At 44.1% G+C, this 21,097-nt stretch overlaps 1 protein-coding gene across 1 annotated transcript in view; it reads left to right on the top strand.

Annotated features, from left to right (window-relative positions):
- JAG2 (jagged canonical Notch ligand 2) overlaps window positions 1-20,558 on the top strand; it is a 77,572-nt gene extending 57,014 nt beyond the window's left edge. The window contains exons 15-24 of the mRNA XM_036752610.1: window positions 643-756; window positions 2,472-2,588; window positions 4,007-4,034; window positions 4,427-4,512; window positions 6,742-6,855; window positions 7,061-7,176; window positions 8,344-8,592; window positions 11,455-11,586; window positions 13,501-13,657; window positions 18,334-20,558. Coding sequence (XP_036608505.1) covers window positions 643-756; window positions 2,472-2,588; window positions 4,007-4,034; window positions 4,427-4,512; window positions 6,742-6,855; window positions 7,061-7,176; window positions 8,344-8,592; window positions 11,455-11,586; window positions 13,501-13,657; window positions 18,334-18,824 — 1,604 coding nt within the window. The 3' untranslated portion in view covers window positions 18,825-20,558. The remainder of the gene's footprint in view (window positions 1-642; window positions 757-2,471; window positions 2,589-4,006; window positions 4,035-4,426; window positions 4,513-6,741; window positions 6,856-7,060; window positions 7,177-8,343; window positions 8,593-11,454; window positions 11,587-13,500; window positions 13,658-18,333) is intronic.
- Window positions 20,559-21,097: the final 539 nt, after the last annotated feature.

Genomic DNA, 21,097 nt, shown 5'->3' with positions numbered 1-21,097 from the left:
CCTGACCAGAGCATGGTCCATAATCTTCCTAGAGCAGACCTGAAACTTTCTCTCTTTCATGAACCATCTCTAACTACTCTGAAATCATCTTCTGTGTCTCTGTAGCCTCCCCTCACTCTGATGCATTAGTATAAAATTAAGACATCTCACCAACAAGCTCTGTCACATGGGTTTGGTTTTTTTTTACTGTTAAGCCATTCTGTTCTCCTTGGTGCATGGTAAGCTTCCCTTCCTCAGGGATTTACTTTACCCTGGGCATGGTAAGCCCCATGGTTATGACATCTGATGCCCTATTCTCAGGGAACAGGAGAGAGCAAATCTGGGGCCAGTGGAAAGGAGGGATGCCTGGTTCCGTGAGACTTCAGTGGCCTAAAGAGATTACCTGAGCCTCCAACCCGGTTGTAACTACAAGGCTAGACATTTCATCTCACCTTTTTAGCCACCTCAGAGAATTTCTTTGGTCTTAAGGGGAACTATGTGAGAGGATGTGGTTGGCTCAGTGCAGCCTGGATCCTATTTTAACAATCAAGTATAGATTAGGAGTCTCTCCCACTTAATTCTGGGCTTGCCCTGTAGGTCACAGACCAGGTTAGCAACCCTCTGGTGGCATGCCAATGCTAATCATCTAATATTTGTTCCCAGGTGAGTACCAGTGTGATGCCAACACATGCAGCAATGGTGGCACATGCTATGACAACGGAGACACTTTCCGATGCATATGTCCCCCAGAATGGAAGGGCAGCACTTGTAACATAGGTACCTGGGCCTGGATGGGATGGGGGAGGCAAGCCTCGGTGGGGAGCAATACTGGAAGGTGGGAGGCTTGGCTTTGAGACCTTCATTAGATTATAGCATAGAACTAGTATGGATTGTAGAGATCAAATCCAACTATTTTATTTTGTAGAGGAGGAAACTGAGACCCAGGGCCCGTAGAAGGAAAGAGACTTACCCAAAACCAGAACTGAATCCACATCTCTCACCTCCATATCCGTTGCTATTTTTTTTGGAGTGTCCTGACCTATGATTTCATCTATGTGAGGAGCATTTTCAATTGATGCAGACTGACAAATTTTCTGTGCCTTAGAATCCAAGAATTATTTTAATCAACTGAGAGGTTGCGTTACCTGGCCAGTGACGTGACCAGTATGTGTCTGAGGCAAGACTTGGACCCCGGTCTTGATGCCAAGGTTGTTCTGCACCATTACCACATTGCCTCTTCTCCTTCCATAACACCATACTGTTCATTCCCCTCATTATCCCCACTCTCTGTCCATCACTGTTCTGTATCTTTGGGAAGACCTTTGCCTTATGTAATTCATCTGACACCATAGGGACCTACGTAAGGAAATGAAATCCAGTCAGTGCTCTGATACCTCTCCTCCTTCTCTGCCTTTCTAAACCTAGTACCTTTTTCAGAGACCTGCTCAAACCCAACCTGCTTTAAGAAGCCTTCCTGGATCACTGGATTATACTGGTCTCTCCCTTAAGCTTCTGAGAGTAATTCTGAACCGTAAAGTAGTGGTCTGAACTGCTGGTAATTCAGCATTTAATTATGTCCTGCCTTTTTCCCTTGGGTTTTGTTTTTTTTTTTTTGTTCTTGTGAGTTGGCCCTAGAAGCACAGACTTTCAGAGCTAAAAGGGACTGAAGAAACCGAGCTATCATTGGAACTGTCATTTCTCTCCTGGACATGATCCTATTAATGGAGCCAGCTTCTGGGTCTCCCTATCCTTAGATTGAGTCTCCAGTTCTCTAGGATAATAACCCCAGTTTCTAAATGGTCTCATGATGGGATTTTCCTAGCTAAAATATGAGGAAAAAAAAGAAAGTTACATGATAACCTATATATTTAACAGGAATAATAAGTTGTACATTATAGATCTGCAGTCTCAAGTGCAGTCATCTTTTTTTAATTCTACTGCGTTATGGAAATGTTTGTTTTATTTCATAAAATACAAATAAAATAAATTTAAAAAAAAAGAAAGTATCAAGTCCGACCCCTTGATTTTTACAGATGAGGAAATTAAAAGTAAGCCATTGGTAACCAAGGTTTTGGGGTAGAGTCTGTGACTGGCTCCTCACTTCCTTTTCTAGGTGTATATGTCAAAGCATCACCAAGTCCTCTGTCCATATTTTATTGATTCTCCATCCCAAGAGGATGCACAGGCCTTTCTGCTGCTCCGAATGTGGCGAGGTAGAAAGAACAATGGATTTGGAGTCAGGACCTCATTTAGAATCCTGCCTCTGCCATTATAATATGTGTGACCTAAAACAGGTCCTTTGACTTCTCTGAGACTTAGTTCCTTCATCTATAAAATGGATTAATGATCTCTAAAATCCCTTTCCATTTTTAGATCCCTTGACCCTATCTGTGATCTGGAATAAAGTGTGACAGGGCCGGGCAGATCAGATCAGGTGGGTGTGAGGGCTCTGTGACCCTCTTCAGGAAACTGAAATATTTCTTCCCTCATAGCCAGGAATAGCAGCTGTCTCCTGAACCCATGCATGAATGGTGGCACATGTGTGGGCAGTGGTGATTCCTTTTCCTGCATCTGCAAAGATGGCTGGGAAGGCCGCACATGCACCCAAAGTAAGTCTAGACCTTTTTCCATTCCTCTTTCCTATATCATCTCCCTCCTGCATCTCACTGGTCCCTATGCTGAGTAGGGGAGGTGGGGCAGACAATACATTTAAGAAAAAAGCCCCCCTGACCTCGGCTGGATTGAACCTTTGATTTTTTCCACCCCTGCCCCTTGGCAGTCTCATTACAGAGAATGCGCTTTGGAATCTGGTTGCATGAGGTCAGCGAAGGCTGTCAAGACTCCCAGTGCCATCCTAATCTTTCCAGGGCGGGCTGCCACGGATGTTGTCCTTGTTATCGAGGGGCTTTATAGAATCCTCAAACTCTAACCCTGTCCCCCAAGACATACCCTAATCCTAACTAACTCCCATGAATGTCCCCAGAACCTGACATCATTCTTGGTAAAGTGCCCTCTAGCTCCCTTACCAAATCCTAACTTGGAACCAGTTGTGGCTTTTAGGCCACCTGTTGACCTTTGCTCCCTCATGGTGATGGGAGCAGTGAATTGGTAGAGTAAAATCTGCCGACAAAGGCAGATGTATTCAGGAGGGGAGAGAGGTGCAGATGACGAAGATGATGGCTACGTTTTGCTGTTGCTTTTGTTCAGTCATTTTCAATTGTATCCACCTCTCCGTAGCAAAGATATTGGAGTCGTTTGCTATTTCCTTCTCCAGCTCATTTTATAGATGAGAAATCTGAAGATTAAAAGATCTAAACCTTTCCTCAACTTGAAGGTGATGCCTCTGGGGCGGGGAGTGGTCTGAGGTCTGACTCATCCATCTGGATTGAGTTTTTCCTTCATCGTCCCACTAATCCCTGGCAAGCCAAGTCAAGAAGAGCCCACTTCATTCTAGAGTTAATGCTGATATCTCTCCCCTATTTTCTCCCCCTCCCCCATTGGAGGTTCACTGTACTTCTTTGCTTAGGTTATTCTTTGGTTTAGGTGCTAGACGGTAATGTAATATTCCTGAAATACAGTGAAAATCCATCCTATTGGCCCTAGCACAACAGTTAATAGAAAGTCTTGTCTATACCTGAACAAGAATCCCTTGCACACTTAGCAGATGTTCCTCGAGCATCTACCTGAAGATCTCAACTATGGAGAATCTCATCTCCACCCCAGGCATTCCATCCCACTATTAGATAGTCCCGATTATCAGGAAGTTTTTCCTTATACTCACTGAGTACCAGAAGACCAGGGGCTTCCTTGCTTCCCAAGCAGGACCTTAGGACCCTTGGCAAAGACTCTTAGGACCTTGAGGGTACCTTTTTGCATCTTCACTGCTGAGCCCAGATCATTATTTGTAGAAAGAGCTCAGGCATTATTTTGTGACTGTTCTGTCCTATAGCTTGAGCTCCTTCATTACTAAAAAACCAATCTCTCACATTTCTCTCTCCTTTTTTCTTTCTCTCTTTTCCTTTCTCAGATACAAATGACTGCAACCCTCACCCATGGTGAGTATCCCTGGGTTAGCCTGTGGGGAGGTGGATCTATGGGGAAAGTGTATCTACCTCTAACAGGTAGGGGGATTAGCCCAGAGTCGTTAGTCTAGAGTCCTCCTTGAGCAAGGGTTTCCCCAGAAGAGCAGAGCTAGGGTCCCCTGCTCACAGGGGGAAGTATGTGACTTAATTAACACAGGCTTAATTAGAAAGAATGCTAACATAGTGGCTTATTATGAAGGGAAGCATCCAAGAATGAATAATGAATGGAGACTAGAAATTTGCCAATGAAGGACAACATAAGAAGCAAGTGTTGTTGGGAGGAAGGACCAGCTTGTGATTCCTGCAGCCTCAGGATTGGTCTGATGATCATGGGGTTGGGGGTGGGGGGGTGCTGTGTTTTGCAGCTACAATGGAGGCATCTGTGTTGATGGAGTGAATTGGTTTCGTTGTAATTGTGCCCCAGGGTTTGCTGGTCCTGACTGCCGAATCAGTGAGTACAGGGGCATAAACAGGGTGTTTGGGGATGTTGGCCTATGGGGAGTGAGAAGGACGATGTGACTGGGTCAGGGGATGACAGGCAGGAAGATGTCCTGCCTGACTACACTATCCCTTCCCCTCTCAGGGCTTTAATTTCTTTTTCCAGGTAATTTTAGCGTCTCTTTCAGCTCTATAATCTGCATCATAGGGTGTTTGACAGGTCTAGTCCCCCACCCACCCCCTGATCCTTGCAAAGTGGCAGAGCTCACTATTAGAAGAACTAAGTGTGTCTAGGCTCCAGACCCAGCTTTGCGACCTAACTAGAGATTTCACTTCTTTTCTTGATCTCATTTTATTCCTCTGAAAAAGAACAGGATGGTATTCTATCAAGTACCTGCCCACAGGAGGACTCAGGGAATATTTATATAATCAGCCTTCCCATTTGTGCCTTGTTTTATGGTTGACAAAAACAGTTTCACTGGATCCACGCACCAACCCCAATAGAGTGGCAAGGCCATGATTATCATCACTCCTTTATTGCAGATAAGGAAACAGATTCAGGGGAGAAATGTCTTATTCAGGAGTCACAGCCACTTAGAAATGATGGTCCCAGACTCTCACTTCGTGAATTATAGTGTGCTAGAATTAGAAGGGCCTGGAGAGCTAACTGCATCTGGTCCCTTTATTTTACACGTGAGGAATCTGAGTCCCAGAGAGAAGGGTCATGTCCCAGGTTACATAGTAAATTAATGAAAGAGTAGGGCTAGGGTTCCAATGATGTATCAACAAGAACACAGGATTTGGAGTCCAGAGACCTGGGTTAAAATCCTGGCTCTCCTCTAATACCCACAAGCTGTGTAACCTTAGGCAAGTAGTGCCCTCTCTCTGGGCCTGTTTCCTTCTCTCTGCATTAGGTGATCTCTAAGTGACGCTGGCCTCCCTCTATTCCTTGTACATGATGCTCCATCTCCCAGCTCTGGGCATTTTCACCGGCAGTTCCTCATGCCATGAATGCTCTCCCTCCTTATTTGTTTCCTGGCCTCCCTGGTATCCTTAGGTATTCCACCTAAAATCCCACCTTCAGAAAGTTTTTGTTCATCTCCCTTAATTTTAGCGCCCTCCCCTCAGTTGATATTTTCTAACCTATCCTGTCTATGTTTCACTTGTACATAGTTGCTTTCATGTTGTCTCCGCACCCCACGTCCTCCAGACTGTGAGCTCCAGGACAACAGGGATTACCTTTTGCCTTTCTTTGCATCCAATTTTTAGCAGTGTGCCTGGCATATAGCAGGAGCTTAATAAATGTTTGCTGACTTAGTATTAACTCGGTTTATTAATTAGGCTTACATCTTGTGATCCTGATTGACACTTGTCTTTCCCCTATACCATAAACATCTTGGTGGCTGTGATGGCACAAAGGTAGCAGGCTCCCTAGAGAAGGCTGTGTGTCCTAGGAGCTATAGTCTGCTTCCAATGCACACAGGCCTCCGCCCAACCTACTCATTTACAGCAAGCTTCCCCTTCATTCCTTGGGTTGGTGCAGCAACCGTGCACGTGTCCTTCCCAGGACTGGTCGGCCTTGGCCAAGGGCTGGGCTCAGAGTCCTTGGGGCTGGAGATCCTGATTCCCTGGTGAGTGTGGAAGGTACAAGGCCAGATGGGAAAGGGGAGGGCAAAGGCTCAGACAGGCAGGTCCTGCATTATTAAAATGAGGGGCTAAGTTACACTGACAGGGCCTGTCAGCTGTGTGTTTTCAAAACCTTTCTCTCACTGCGCCCAGAAAACCTGAGAGCTGAAGGGTCCTTAGATGTAATAACTCCCGTTCCCTCTTTGTTCTGCTTATGGTCCCATGGCAGAGCCGGGGGCTCCTGACTGCTTGCCGGAGGCTCTCCTCTATGAGGGAGTATGAGAACAGAAGGCCTATGGCCTCAGGCCCTGGAACTCTCCTGCTTCTTGTTCTGGAATGAGAATCAGATCCTCCCACATGAATCCCCACCATTTTCCCTGGGAAGTGGCCAGGCCTTCGGTTCTGACTTCCCATGATGAAAACCTTCACTCTACTCGACTGCCTCGGGTGGGATGCTTGTTCCCATGCATACATCATTCTATCCTTCAGTTTCACCTGTGAAATGAGCATCATACTTCTAGTACTTAACCCTCTACCCCTGCCCTCCAGGATTGTTTTGAGAAAAGTGCTTTGTTAAAAATCTCTAGAAATGAGAATTGTTCTGTTTGTCATGCAGACATTGACGAATGCCAGTCCTCCCCGTGTGCTTATGGGGCCACGTGTGTGGATGAAATAAATGGGTACCAGTGCATCTGTCCTCCCGGGAGAGCTGGGCAGAGATGCCAGGAAGGTAAGTGTTTAGATGACAAAGCCAGGTTCAGGAGACAGTGGGGTTTGAGGCTGAGACAGGGCGGCCTTCTTGTCCTGTGATTGTGCTGGCCGCTGACCAGAGTTTCAGTGCAGGACAGGTCTGGTCTTGCGTGTGCTTTTCAGTGACATTTTTTAACATTTTGGTTGGACATAAATGTTTAATGTTTGTTTTCCTCCTTTCTCAGTGATTGGTTTTGGTAAATCCTGCTGGTCGCAGGGCATGCCGTTCCCACATGGGAGCAAGTGGACCGAGGAGTGCAACACATGTCACTGCGTGGATGGTCGCGCCGACTGTAGCACAGTAAGGAGGGGCCCTGGATGGGCACTGGCACCCACACCCCTACTCCTGTGTTCTAGGATCATAGACTTAGAAAATGGGAGGGTGGACTTGAGGTCACCTAGTCCTAGTCCATCCAGCTAAGGAAACTGAGACACAGAGATTGTTACTTGTCCAAGATTGAACTAATTGAAGGGTAGGGCTGGAACTGGAGCCTAGGCCTCCTTACTTCTAATTCTAGGCCCTTTTTGCCATTCCTTTCTAGGTTCTGAGGCAAGTGGGCTCATAAAACACCCCCACACAACAGATTACATACAGAACAGGAGGCTTCCTTAGAAATCATCCCCTCACTTTATTATTAAAGAGAAAGAGACCCAGAGCAGGGAAGGTGCTTGTAAGTAACAGAACCAGGGCTCAAAAGCAGATGCCCTGACTCGAGATCCAAGACATCCTCTCTGCTGTACTTCATGGAAAGAAGAGGCTGGAGGAAGGACAGGTCTCTTAGGTTGCTGGATAAATAAAGCTCTTAACTCAGCTAGTAACTACGGTCATAGACTCCTCTGTCTTCCTGGGGCTCTAAAGACTTAACATGAAGTAAATGTGAAGTCAGGGTAGTTTGTCCAGAATCTTGTCAAGGACACAGTATTCACCATAATGTTTGATTGGAGACTGTTACTATGAACATGGTACTGGTACTACTACTACCACCACCACCACTATCACCACTATTACCTAGCATCTACAAAGAGCTTCAAGATGCTTTCCATATACTACTTCATTCAACTCTCACAATAACCTGTGAGGTAAATACTAGGCTTTAAAAAATCCACCCTCATGTGGAATCCAGCAGGTTTGGAATATTATTCCTCTGTTGCTCTTAGGATAGCCATGAGCCCCTAAGGAAGTATCTCTCAGAAACCCTTCAAGACTTAATCTTTCTAGACCTTGGTATGACCATCAGTAAAATGAGGTTAGACTAGTGGTCTTTAAAGTCCCTTCTAGTTTTAAATCCTATTAGAATGATTCTGAAGCTGTAGCCACTTAATTTAGACATCTTCATTCCATTAGATCTCATTGACACAAAAGAAATAGGGGTGATCTCCTAAAAAGGACCTGGGAATTATTTTAACCATCGTTGAAAACGCAAATATTGATGTGTTTGTGTGTGTGTGTCTGTGTTTTCCCCTTCAGGTATGGTGTGGGAGAAAGCCCTGTCTGTTGCCCAGACACCCAGACTACACAGAGGATCAGTGTCCACGAGGCCAAGACTGCCTGGAGAGAGCCTACCCCAAATGCCTCCAGCCTCCTTGTGCAGCTTGGGGGGAGTGCAGCCCAGTGGAGCCCCTGGTCCCAAGCACCCCATGCCAGCCTAATTCTGGACACCTGGGAAATAACTGTGCCAAGATCACACTCATCTTTAACCGGGACAAGGTACCCCAGGTAAGGATGCCCTGCCCACCTAGAATTGATCCAATTTTGAGCAGCCCTTGGGAGTAGACAGCTAGAGTCTATTTCAGTCTCATGGGACCACGGCCTTCCTGACTGGGATACTTCCAGTAACAGAGAGTTCATTATCCTCAGCAGTAATGTTTTCCATTTTAGATAGACTGGTTGTTAAGAAGCATTTCCTGACATCAAGCTGAAAGCTAGACCATCTATTGCTTCTGATTCTATCCTCTGAGCTCAAACAGAACAAACTTAATCTTTCTTTCCTTAGAAGGCCCCTTCTGAGATCTAAAGAAAGGAGTCAATTAAACCATAACCTCCTCCTACTCCCTGGACACAGGTTGGATGATAGAACTTATTTCAGAGTTCTTTTTTTGTGAGAGTCAGGTTGTGAATAGGCAGGCGTACATGGGTTACCTTTAAACTTTTGGGGCCTCCTATTTCCAATGGCTTTTACTAGTAGTGCCTTCAGAATATGTGAGATCTTTAGCAAGAGAAAAGACTGGCTTTACTTTCACCCTCTAGTATCAAATTTATTAGTAGTATGTTATTTATTTTCACCCTTGCCAACTGGCAAGGGGCAGGTTTGGTTTTGTTGCTAACTTTTTTTTTTCCTTTGGAGAATTTCTTCTAAGGTTTGGGAAAAGAATGAAAGAGTCAGCTTGGCATTTTCCATTTTACCCGTTTTTAATATGAGAAACATAATAATAGTTCCCATTTCTGTGGTACTTGAATGTTTACAGAGTCCATTTCCCATAGCCTTTTGAAGTATGGATACAAGGATTACTGTCTTCATTTTACACCGGGTCTCAGGGTGGTTTAAAGGGTTTTGGCCACGGCAACAGGTCATAAATTCAGAAGCCAGAATTTTAATTCAGGTCTTCCTCTAAGGTTAATGTTCTTTCCACAATACTCCGCATTGTGTGACCTGCTTTCTCATTATCCCTGTCTCTTCATATGTGTCTCACTAATACATTTTATGGTATTTCATCGTTACAATCATGGTCAGTATATCGTAGGATCCTCACGATAATGGGAGGAAATTTGGGAGAAGGGAGGTAGGGATTTCGAAGATGAGGAAGTTTCGTAGTGAGCTCTATGTCGCAGAACACAGAATCCTCATTACTTAGATTGGATTTCACTAATATATGGTTTGCTCTGACGCTGGGACGATGTTACCCTTTGTTCTCTGTGGAGCAGGGATTTGCTGAACCCATTAGAGTATAAACAGGACTGTAAGAGAAATGTTTTACAAACTTGTTAGCGGTGTTCCTGTCATCTTACACAGAGTGATTACTTGGGAGCAGAAGTCAGCATTGCTTATGTCTCTTATAAAGTTTATGATGACTCATTTATATCTCTTCATTAAAAACTCTGTTGGATGGCCCTGTGTTAGGTCACTAACTTCCCTATTTAGCACGGGATTGAGATCTTTATTAGAAAGCAGTCTGTCATTCAGACTGTTCATCTTGCTAAAACCTCTCTTAATTAGCCTAAAGTAATGAGATTTTGCTAAGTGTGGAAGTCTGCATGTTAAAAATGTCCCTGTTTATCCTCAAAAGTACAAGACTAAAAAAAAGCATTTAGGTGCTGATCAGATGCTTTAAGGATTTTAGCTCTGCTTATGGGCCCATGGTAACCTAATTGAACTGCTATTCCCAGAGCTGGAAGGAACCTCAGAGGCTACCTCTGATCAGGGTAGCCACTATCATACCTAGTAGATGTTCATTCGGCGTCTCGTTCAAGGCCTCCCCAAGAGGTTGGGAAACCTCTCAAGGCAGCTGGATGGCAGTGGTTCTGGAATCAGAGGACCAAGGTTCAAATTCTGCTTCTGATTGTCTCCTACATGTGTGACCTTGGGCAAGTCACTTAACTTCCCAGGGACTCCGTTTCCTCATCTGTAAAATGGAGTCGCACTAGATAACTCTAGAGCTATGATTTTTCGTTGTTAGGAAACTGTTCTTTGTATTGAATGAAAATCTGCTTTCCTGTAATTTCTCTGCATGTAGAGTCATATAGAGCTTATAGAGTTTTTCCATGGGGGTGAAGGCCCTCTGCCGTGGCAGGCCACCTCTTTTCTTCCCTCCTGTGCCTTCCACCTTTAATGAGCACCTACTTTGTCCGGTTCCTGCCATGAAGTGGGTCATTAATGAGTGATTAATGTTTGTTGGATAAAAAGAGGACCCAGTGAAAGAAACAGGCCTGTGGTCCTTATCCATCAGTAGCCCCCAGCCTAGAGAAGAACACAGGATGGATTCTTGTTGTACCAGCCTATGTGGAGTACAGATGTGCTTAAATTGTACCCAGTGACTGTGCTTCTGAAAAGTTGTATATAAACCGTATTATTTTGGAAATCAAGTCATTTATCCATTCTAGAGACCTACATACTCGTGTTGGAGCCACTTTATTCCAGGTAAGCCGTAGGATAAGGGATTCTAGAGCGAGAAGGAACGTTAGAGGTCATCAGGTACACCCTATCATTTTATAGAAGAGAAAATGGGCCCTCCTCCCTGCCTCCCCCTGCCTCCAAGTAAACAATAGTTAGAAACAGAAACAACAGAATATAGCTCTGTGTTTCTGTTCCTGCCTCTCCCAGCCTCATTGTCAAGTAATTTATGGTCAATAACAAATCCTGAGAGACACCTGGGAGCTACCATTTATGCTGGATTCTCAGCATAGTGTTTAGATTCTGTATCTGTATTCTGTCCTCTCCATCCTAGGCTTTGCATGGTCAGAGACAGAAAAAGGCACATGCGTGGCTGTGGATGCCTGGGGACCATTTTACAATCTAGTTATCAGTAGAATGAGACTTTTTCTGTCTTCCCCTGACTCTGTCTCTCATCTTTCTGACCCCAGGGTACCACAGTGGGAGCCATCTGCTCAGGGATCCGCTACCTGCCCGCCACACGGGCAGCAGCACGGGAAGGCCTGCTGGTTCTGCTCTGTGACCTGTCGGCCTCCACAGAGAATGCTGTGGAAGTTGCCATTGTGAGTTCCCTAGGACCTGGAGGGAGGGGAGAATGCGAAAACAGCTGGAGATGAAGTCGAGGATACCGATCCCTTCCAAATTGGAGCTTTCTGCTCGCCTAGATCATAGCACCCTGAAACAGCCTATCTGTCTGGGGTTCAGTAAGGGTGCAGGGTATATGGGGTGAGAAGATGAGATCAATGTTCTTATCAAATTGAAGCTTATGCATTTATTCAGCAACTGTTTAAGTTCCGGCTATGTGCGGTGCTTGATGCTATAAGAGATATAAAGTTTAGGTAAGACACGTCGCTTCCCAGGAAGTTTATATTCTAGGAGGGGAATAAGACGTATACACATTAGCATGTTAGTGAGGTATAAAGTGTAATACGAGGTCAGAGAAAAGTCACTACCAGTGGGGACCAGGAAAGGCTTACTGGAGAAGGCAGCGTTTGGGCATGGCTTTAAAAGATGGGCAGGAATTCAACAGATGAATATTAAATATAGTATATAGAACAGCTTGAACACGGAGGTGGGGAAATGCAGGTTGTTTTTAGGGAGCTGAGAGTAGACCATTTTGGCTTAAGTATGAGATATAGAGGTCATCCAATATGATATTGTATAGATGAGAAATCTGTGGCCCATCGAGATTAAGTGACTTGTCTAAGGTGGAAGAGCTGACATTTCAACCCAGAGAGCCTTTGCCTCTAAATCTAGTGACTTTCTCCTGCATTGTGCCAACTTCTTAAAAAGAGGAAAAAATAAAAGAGAAGCAGGCTTGAAAGGCGGGGTGATGCCGGTAGAGTGCTGTGAATGCCTTCTAAAGGAATATGAACTTTACTCAGTAGGTCATTGGGAACCGTCTCACTAAAGATTTTGTATCAGAGGATTGATGTCAGCAGATCTTTGTATAAGGAAAATTGGTCTGGCAGTGGTGATGAATTTCTGGTCAGAGAGAATGCAGTTAGGTCCTGTTAGGAAGCTATAGCAGTAGTCTAGATGGGTGGTAATAGGGATCTGTCCAGGGCCAGAAACGATAGGAATAAATAGCAGGCTGTGGAGGTGAGAGATTTCCTGGAGGTGGAATTCAGGTAGCTGAGGGAGAGGGAAGAATCAGAGATAAAAATTTTTAACACAGGAGACCATGCCAAAAAAGTGGTGCCACAGAATAGCAATGACATTTAAACAAGCACCGAGCAGGAATTGCTGTAAATGCCTGGTTCTGCCAGCCTTGGTCACTCCCACTCTTCCAGCCAGGACTAAGTCAGCCCTGAAAGTGAAGACCTCAGGTACCCTGTGAAATAGCTGTTTTATGTCCAGAGACCTGAAACCTCAGAGCAAACTGGCCTACCCTTGAGATGGGAGCAGTGAATCATGGTGGTGGCCTCTGGCAATTCTCCTTTTCTAGGGGGAAAAAAAAAAGATACCAGATCTCAAAGGAAACATTTTGAGCACAAGTGGGGATTTAGATTTATAACACTTGCCTTAGGTTTTTATAGGGATGACCCAAAGCCTTGTTATGACCGGCAAGCCACATTGGGCATCTACCTTTTCCAGAGTTTTGTATGAGACTTTCTGATGCAGTTATAAAAAGTTACAGAACTTTTAGTTATAAAAAGAACAATCAGGCGGCAAGTCCTTCCCTTGGACATCCAGTCCTGTGTTTTGATCGTTGGTGGGTAAAATAAGAAAAAAACCTAGGCCTTGCTTTGGGACAATAAAGGTAGTAGACTTTATTAAGTAAAGTAACAGTATTTTATTAATTAATAATAATTTATTATGATATATAATAATATATTATAAATATATATAATAATTAATTAAACAGTATTTTACTAAGTAAAGTGACAGTAAAGATCTTTTGTGGCTTGAATGGGCCGCCAGACTCATGTACTTCGTGTTGGAAGATTGAATGACATCCTCACTATGTCCCACAGTCCTTCAGCCCACCCCGGGATGAGCCAGATAACACCCTCATCCAGAACGCTGCAAATACCATCGTCAGCGCTATAACTAAGCCAGAGAATAGCACAGTGCTGCTTGCTGTTACCGAAGTCAAAGTGGAGACTGTTGTGATGGGGAACTCCTCCACAGGTGAGTCTGGTTGGGGTTGGGCCAAGTACTTCTGGATGCTCTTTCTTCAGATATTCAGTAAGCTGTCCCACACGGGAGTAATTCTTTGGGTGCCTGTAAGATAACATGACCATTAGGTGATCCCTCGATGAACCTCAGGCTCACCGTGAATTGGTGAATAAAAAAGCAACCTCACCTTCTCCTGCATCTTGAAGAACTTTCAGGTTAAAGGGCATTTCTGGGACCTGCCGAGAGGTGGGGACAGAATCTCAGAATTTTGAAGTTCAGGGGTGCAAGAGAATCCCCTCCAAAGACAGGTCTTTTCTTGCTTGAAAACCTCGAGTGAAGGAGAACCTACTTCATCCCTAGTCGACCCATTTTAATTTTGGATAGCTTTACCTGGTAGGAAGTTTTTCTTTACACGGAGCCTAAGTATGCAGCTCTTCAACTTTGTGGCTTCTAATTTGACAGCTTCTGGGGCCAGCTCTGGATTCTTCTCTGTATTAAAGCCCTTCAAATATTTGAAGAAGGCTATCACACAACACACATCTTCTCTTCTCCACAATATAAGCATCTGTCTCTTTCATATAGTTTTCGTATGTTATAATCCTGAGACTATTACCGTCCTGGTCATCCCTTTCTGGAGTTTATCCAGCTTCTCAATGTCTTTCCTAAAATGTGGCACCTAGAATTGAAAAAAAATTTTCAGATATGTTCCGTTTCCACATATGGATACAGTAGGACTTTCACCTTCTTCATTCTGGTCATCATTCTCTTTTAGTGATGCATTCTAAGGAGAATATTACTTCTGTATCACACTCTTAACTCACACTGAACATATGGTTCAAATAAACTGCTGGGGAGAAATACCTGTTGTATTTCATACTGTATTTCTAATATTGCTCTGAATCCAAATGTATAACTTTCTATATATCTTTATTATATTTCACCTTATGGGTTTGGCCCAGGGTTTTTTAGACTGTTGAGATATTTCTGGATCCTGACCCTGTCAGCTATCATGTTAGCTTTCACACCCAGCTTCATATCATCTGTAAATCTGACAAGCAAACCTTCTATGACTTTATCCATATAATTTATAAAAATGTTACAAAGCACAGAGCTAAGGACGTCATTCCACTATAGACCTTCTTCCAAGTTATTATCAAATCATTAATGACAACTCAGTTTCAACTCTGCCTAGCTGTGCTGTCATATCTGCAATTTGTCTACAAAAATAGCATTTAATCAGTTTAATAAGATTTTACTTTATGCCAACTTTATGACCCATGCAACTTTGTCAGATGTTTTTATTAAATGTCAGTTAAACGCTGCCTGTAGCATCGCGCTAGTCTAGCAACCCAGTCAAGGAGAAGAAATGAAGTTAGTGTGGCATGATAAAATGATTCACCAACAGTAGCTAGATCCCAGTGTGTCTGTACTCACCTTGGATTTCAGCTCTGTGTTAGCCATTCTTACTCCTTCCACAGCCAAGAGCGTTTGCCCTGGTACCAAAGACAAAAGCAAAAGAAGGGATGAGTTGTTTTGTGTTCTCTGTCCCCTCTGTTATTACTCATCCTGTCCACCCAAGCCATGGTGCTTTTCTGGTCTTGTTACCAGCACAGCTTTATGGGTAGGGGGGAGTGGTGGAGGAGAAGAGGGACAGCCCTATGTATTATCCTCCCCATTCATCTGGGCTTTAGCATTCCTTACCCTGTTCTTGTAAGACCATGTCGTGCATCTTCTTATTCTGTTCCCTGTCCTTGCCGCCATTTCTTTTTCCAGTCCAAGTGAGTTGATGAGGTCCCTGTGCATCCACATTGTTCTCTTTAGACAGTTCCCTCTTTTCTTCTTCACTGGAATTGTTTTTGGTTTGTTTTTTCAATTTTTTTAGAATTCCATTCTGTAGAATTGTAGGCTATGACATCCTACTTCTCCTTTCTTTTGAGTCTTTGAAATCTCTTAAAATTTGGAGTATATTTCTGGCTTTCTCTTCTTATTTAAGACAATTCTAAAATTGTCTCTTCCTCCCCACCCTCTTCAAGGTTCTGAGCCTTTCTCCTTCATAGCCAGTTCCTCAAGATTGGTAAGAATAAGGTACAGAAGAGCTGTTCCTATTAATACTTGCCTCACCCTCCTGCATCACGGCCTTATTGTGGCAGAGGGGCTTTGCGTAGCTCAGTGGAACTGTGTGCTATGGCGTGCAGGGTTACTCAAGATGGACAGGTCAAAGTGGACGGTTCTAACAAAAAGTGATCCACTGGAGGAGGAAATGGCAAACCACTCCAGGATCTTTGCTGAGAAAACCCCATGGACAAAAGGTCCACAGGGTCATGAAGAGTCAGACATGACTGAGTGACTTAAAGAACAACCACCGCCGCTACCTTTTGAATTATGACTTTTTCATTAACACAAACCAAGAATTTTTTAACTGTTCTGTTTGGGGGAAGGAGGAGAAGTAAGAAAAGCTAAAAGGAGGAAGGGGAGGGAAAATACAGGGGGTCAGGGACGGATGAACCGTACAGCAGAAGTTTGGATGGTCGTAGCCCCCATCATGTTATATCAGGCCAAACTCCTTGTCTGTTTCCTACTTATGTCCTAGTGAACTGTGTTAGAAACAGTGTTTCTTCCTCAATTTACCTTCACCCAAATGTTCTCCAGCAGGCTTCCTCTATTTAGTTTCTGGATTTCCACGCATAAATATATCTTCCTAATGTACAGTGCAGCTTCATCCCCTTTTCTTTTACCTGTCCTGTATCTTTTGAATAAAGTACGCCTTTCCAGAACCACATTCCAGTCATGCATCTTGTCCCACCAGGCCTGAAAGACATCTCTGTGGTTGAATTTGCCTCCTTCCTTTAAAGGCTCTTTTCCACATTGCTCATTTCCTGTACTTTGTGCTTGTTACCTGTGTTTGCGTGCGTAGATACCTGAGGCCATGAATTTTACCACTGACTCCTTTCTTGGGTTTTGGCCCCTGTGCAGTACTGGGCTTCTCCACTAATCCTCTCCCTGTGTCATAGTTCTTTTTTATGGTATCTAATTGGTAGGTGGGTAGGTAATTTTCTTCTTCTCTCTCAATAATTTAAAGTCCTTTTGATTAGATTTGCAAGACTCCAGACAAACATTTTTTCCCACCAAGCTTTATTAGAGGTGTTCTTTCTCTGACTTTTAAAAAAGCCATCAAGCCTCTATTTTATGCCATGGTCTAAAAATAGCCTCTTCTCACAATACCATCCTTTTAACCAATAGTTCACTTCCCAAATCAGCCTTTACTCTGCTAGATTCCCTGTCTTAAAATAAACAGTCTTAAGAGCTAAAAACATCACCTCTGTCCCCTAAGTTTAGTTTTTATTCAATTCTTCATAATTTCTAGTAATGATTTCTCTAAATTTCTTCTGGAAATAATGTGTTTCCCATGTGACACACCACAGTAATAGTCATCAGGTTTGACATCATCTTGGGGGATTCTCTATCATATCTTTTTTAAAGTACTTACTCAAGGAAAATATCAGATCTTTTTTTTAGTATCTTATTTAAAAACAGCTCCCTCCATACCTTCATCAGGGAGTCTCCAGCTACCGTAATTCATCTCTTCATAGTCCAGACCTTACTGCATAGTCTTTTTTTTTTTGAGGGGGAAGGGCAGGGCAATTGGGGTTAAGTGACTTGCCCACAGTCACACAGCTAGTAAGTATGTCAGGTGTCTGAGGCCAGATTTGAACTCAGGTCCTCTTGACTCTGGGGCCGGAGCTCTACTCACTGCACCACCTAGCTGCCCCTAGTCTCTTTCTTCTGATGACACTTTAAACACAAGTTCCTTGCAGAGAGGACGCAGCTCCCTTTTTTTGACAGTCTCAATTTATTATTTAGCTCCATGCTGTATTCTCCCAACTTGCAACTTCCTGATAGTGGGCAGCATGCCTTTCTTTGTTTTCACCTTAAAACCTCGAGTCAGCTAGGTTTTGCAGTCAAGGGAGGACTAGACCTGGAGTCAGGAGGACTGAAGTTCAAATCCAGCCTCAGACATTTACTAACTTTGTGACCCTGGGCGAGTCACTTGACCCCTGCCTCCTTTGATTTCCTTATCTGTGAAGTAAGGATGATAACAGCAACTACCTTCCGAGGCTTGTTGTGAGAATAAAATGAAATAAAATCTGTAAGATGTTTTCCTAACCTTAAAGTTCTATTACTCTTAATTAAAGCCCTTCTTCCATTTTTTGAAGGAATGCTTCATTCTGCCTTTTAGCCTGGAAAGCGGTGAGGTCTTCCTTCAATCCTGTTACCTCCTCTCAAACTTTGAACAAGATAGCACTTACTTGGCTGTTGCAGAAACAAACAGCATCCCTTTCACAAGTTGCTACGAGATTCTTGACTTTGGCCCTTCTCTTTTCATCCCGCTGTGTTCACTGTTTCTGGGACTGTGGGTTGCATGCAGGGAATGCGATTTTGAATACGATTGTGCCTTCCCAGAGAGGTTGGCATAATTAGAGTCAGTGGAGATAGTATAGTGCTATAAAAAGGGATGATGGGAGTTGATTTGTGAGGAGACTGGGCCAGGTGATGGGGAGGGCATGAAAGGGCTTACTCGGTGCTCATTCTCAGGCCCTAACAGAGTTACTGGTTCCTTCAGGGGATAGAGCTAGCCTGTAGCCACAAATCATGGTTCTGAGTGGCTTTTTCTCCCCTTTGCTGCCTAGATTACCTAGTGCCCATCCTCTGTGGGGTCTTCAGCATCATGTGGCTGACATGTATCATCATCTGCGTGTGGTGGACTCGAAAGAGAAGAAAAGAGAGGGAGAGAAGCCGACTGCCCCGGGAAGAGAGTGTGAACAATCAGTGGGCTACCCTGAACCCCATCAGGAACCCTATAGACAAACCGTACAGTAACAAAGACATTTATTATGAATGCAAAAACTTCATTTCTCCTCCTAAGAGAACGCATGATGAGGTGGAGGAGTATGTCGAGTATGAGGAAGAGGAGGAGGAAGAGGAAGAGGAGGAGGAAGAGAGAGAGGTCATTGAGGTAGAGAAGTTCCTTTCTCAAAAACTCCAAAAGCCTTCACTCACCAAAGGACCAGGGGACCTCAAGGAGAGCCCCCTCGGAAAGTGGGCACACCCAGGGGCAAGCCACAAAGTAGACAACAGATCTCTCAAGAATGTGAATGACTATGAAGATGGAAAAGATTAGCCCCGAGGCTCTGGGGAGCTGAAGTCCCCTCCACTTCCTGACTCGGCAGGGGCAAGGCAGGGGGAGAAAGGGGAACGCTTCCTTCTGCCTCAAGAACCGACATATCTGGAGTCAAATGTAATGTTTATAGTTTCTTTATTTTGTGTAAAAAAAAAAAAGTTTATTTTCTATGTTTCTTTAGTCTTGTATAAATTATTCAATGACCGTCAGGTGAAAAACAATTGAGTATTCTTTAATAGTTGCTATTTTTGTAAGGTTCTAAAACACTCACCGTGTGGCAGAGGAGAAACAAAACGGTATCTGTATTTTCGCTATTTTGTGTAAAGTTTATTATAAGAGATTGTACACTGTTTACAGAATCTTTCTTTTTTATTCCTCGATCTGATTGAGTGGTGGCTCCCAAGCCCCCTGCCTGAGGACCCTGTGGGACCCGTTTGCCAATGCCCGAGCCTGGCGGCTCCTGGCGGGCTCGACGACTGCACTTGCGACTGTGCCGGCTGCTTCCCCAATCCTGCAGATCTGCCTTACGCTTCATAGCTGGAACAAAGCTATAGAGGTCTTTCAACTGTGGTTCAAAACGTGGCCTTTCTGTCTCTTCCTCCTCTTTTTGCTCTCAAGTCCTTTAGGATCGCAGTATTGAAGCATGGGACAAGTGCCTTGAGATAAACTTTTCTATAGCAACTGTCAGAAACTGCCGTCTCTTCGTCCACCCACCTGGCGAGCTCAGGCCAGGCCCAGCCCTACCTGCTCCTTTTCTGCTCTGGTTGTGAACATGTGCGTCTGTACATATGTACATATTAAATGAATCACTCTGTATATTTGATTTAATAACTTAAAATATTTCAGTCTCCCTTTTTTAAAAAAAAAATGGACACGGCATTCCTTAATTTATGCTGCAGGCAGGGAGATGCTGTTTACAGGACCCTTCTAGGTCCCTGGACAAGGGAAACTAGAGAGGGTGGAATGAGCAGGGCAGGATGTTAAGATTGACAGGACTGCCTCATTAGACCTTGTTGGGTTAAGGTGACCCAGCAGCGATGTGTAAATAGATCCAGCAATGATTGTTGGCCTCACTTTTAATGACCTGAGGCTCCCAAAAACATACAGGACGCCCTGTCTGCAGATGGTATGTATATGTATGTGTGTGTAAGAGAGAGAGACTCTGTGTGTGTGTGTGTGTGTGTGTGTGTGGTCATGTGAGGGAGACAGAGATATGGGTTCCTTTGTGAACGTTAATTACACATGGTATTAATGTACTTTTTTGGCATTTTAAAAACAGGCCTGATGAAGGGAACAATGACCTTTTCTCCTCTGTTCACAGCTCATTTAATGGTGGTTCCACAACACCGCAGTGGTAATCAGAGCTACCAAGGTGTGGGCATACCATTAGAAAGCCTGCGTGCTTTGGTTTGGTTTGGTTAGGACTTCCATTTCCACTTCAATTTATTGCTATTAGATGGGCAGGCTACGTAAAGTTTCCTTTTTCGTTACTAGGAGGATATTGTGCTCTCTTGCCATTAGTTGGGGTAGGCAGTGGATGGGGGGAAGGGGAGGTGGCTATCTGAATAGCGAGCACCCCAGCCAATGAGCAGTGTAAACATGGTTGTTTGGAAACTCTAATTACTGTATACATTAAATCCAGGAGTGGTGTGCAGGATCCTCTGTTCAGTACATTTTGTTTGCTTCTTAAACAACTTTCAGAAAAACTATTTATTAAAACATTTTGTAACAATGTCTGGGATTCTTGTACTTGAATGTCTTGTCTTTCTTGCCAACATAGCATTTGAAAAGAGAGCTATGTGTGTGGCTTTGGGGACTAGACTGTGGTGCTGCTGCGTTGCACCCGTGGTGTCTTCAACAGGGATGTGAGGGAGCTTCGGTAGACAGTGCCATTGACACGCACAGCCTTCCTCCTGTCCCCCCGAACTGTGGTCTAGGAAAGGGTGTGGAGTCTGTCTAAGACCTTAAATACCCTGCTTTATGTGTTAATAACCAGCCTCATGCAGTATAATCAGAGGAGATCCGGACTTGGAGATAGGACATCTGAGTTCCAGTCTTGGCTTTGACACTACCGATCTGCCCTGGGGTAATTCACTGGGCCTTAATTTCTCTTTGTCAAATAGGGTTGGACAAAGATTAATCATTCAGTCAGAAACAAGAATTTATTAAGTAGACGTACTACATACAAGAGTACCTCTGAGGCCCAAGGAATACAAAGACAAAATGGAAACCAGCCCCTTTCCTCAAGGAGCCTACGATGTATCAAGAGATAC

Source organism: Trichosurus vulpecula, chromosome 3, assembly GCF_011100635.1.
Source record: "Trichosurus vulpecula isolate mTriVul1 chromosome 3, mTriVul1.pri, whole genome shotgun sequence".
NCBI lineage: Eukaryota > Metazoa > Chordata > Mammalia > Diprotodontia > Phalangeridae > Trichosurus > Trichosurus vulpecula.
Note: the sequence above shows the minus strand (reverse complement) of the source record. Positions and strands in the feature narration are given on the sequence as shown.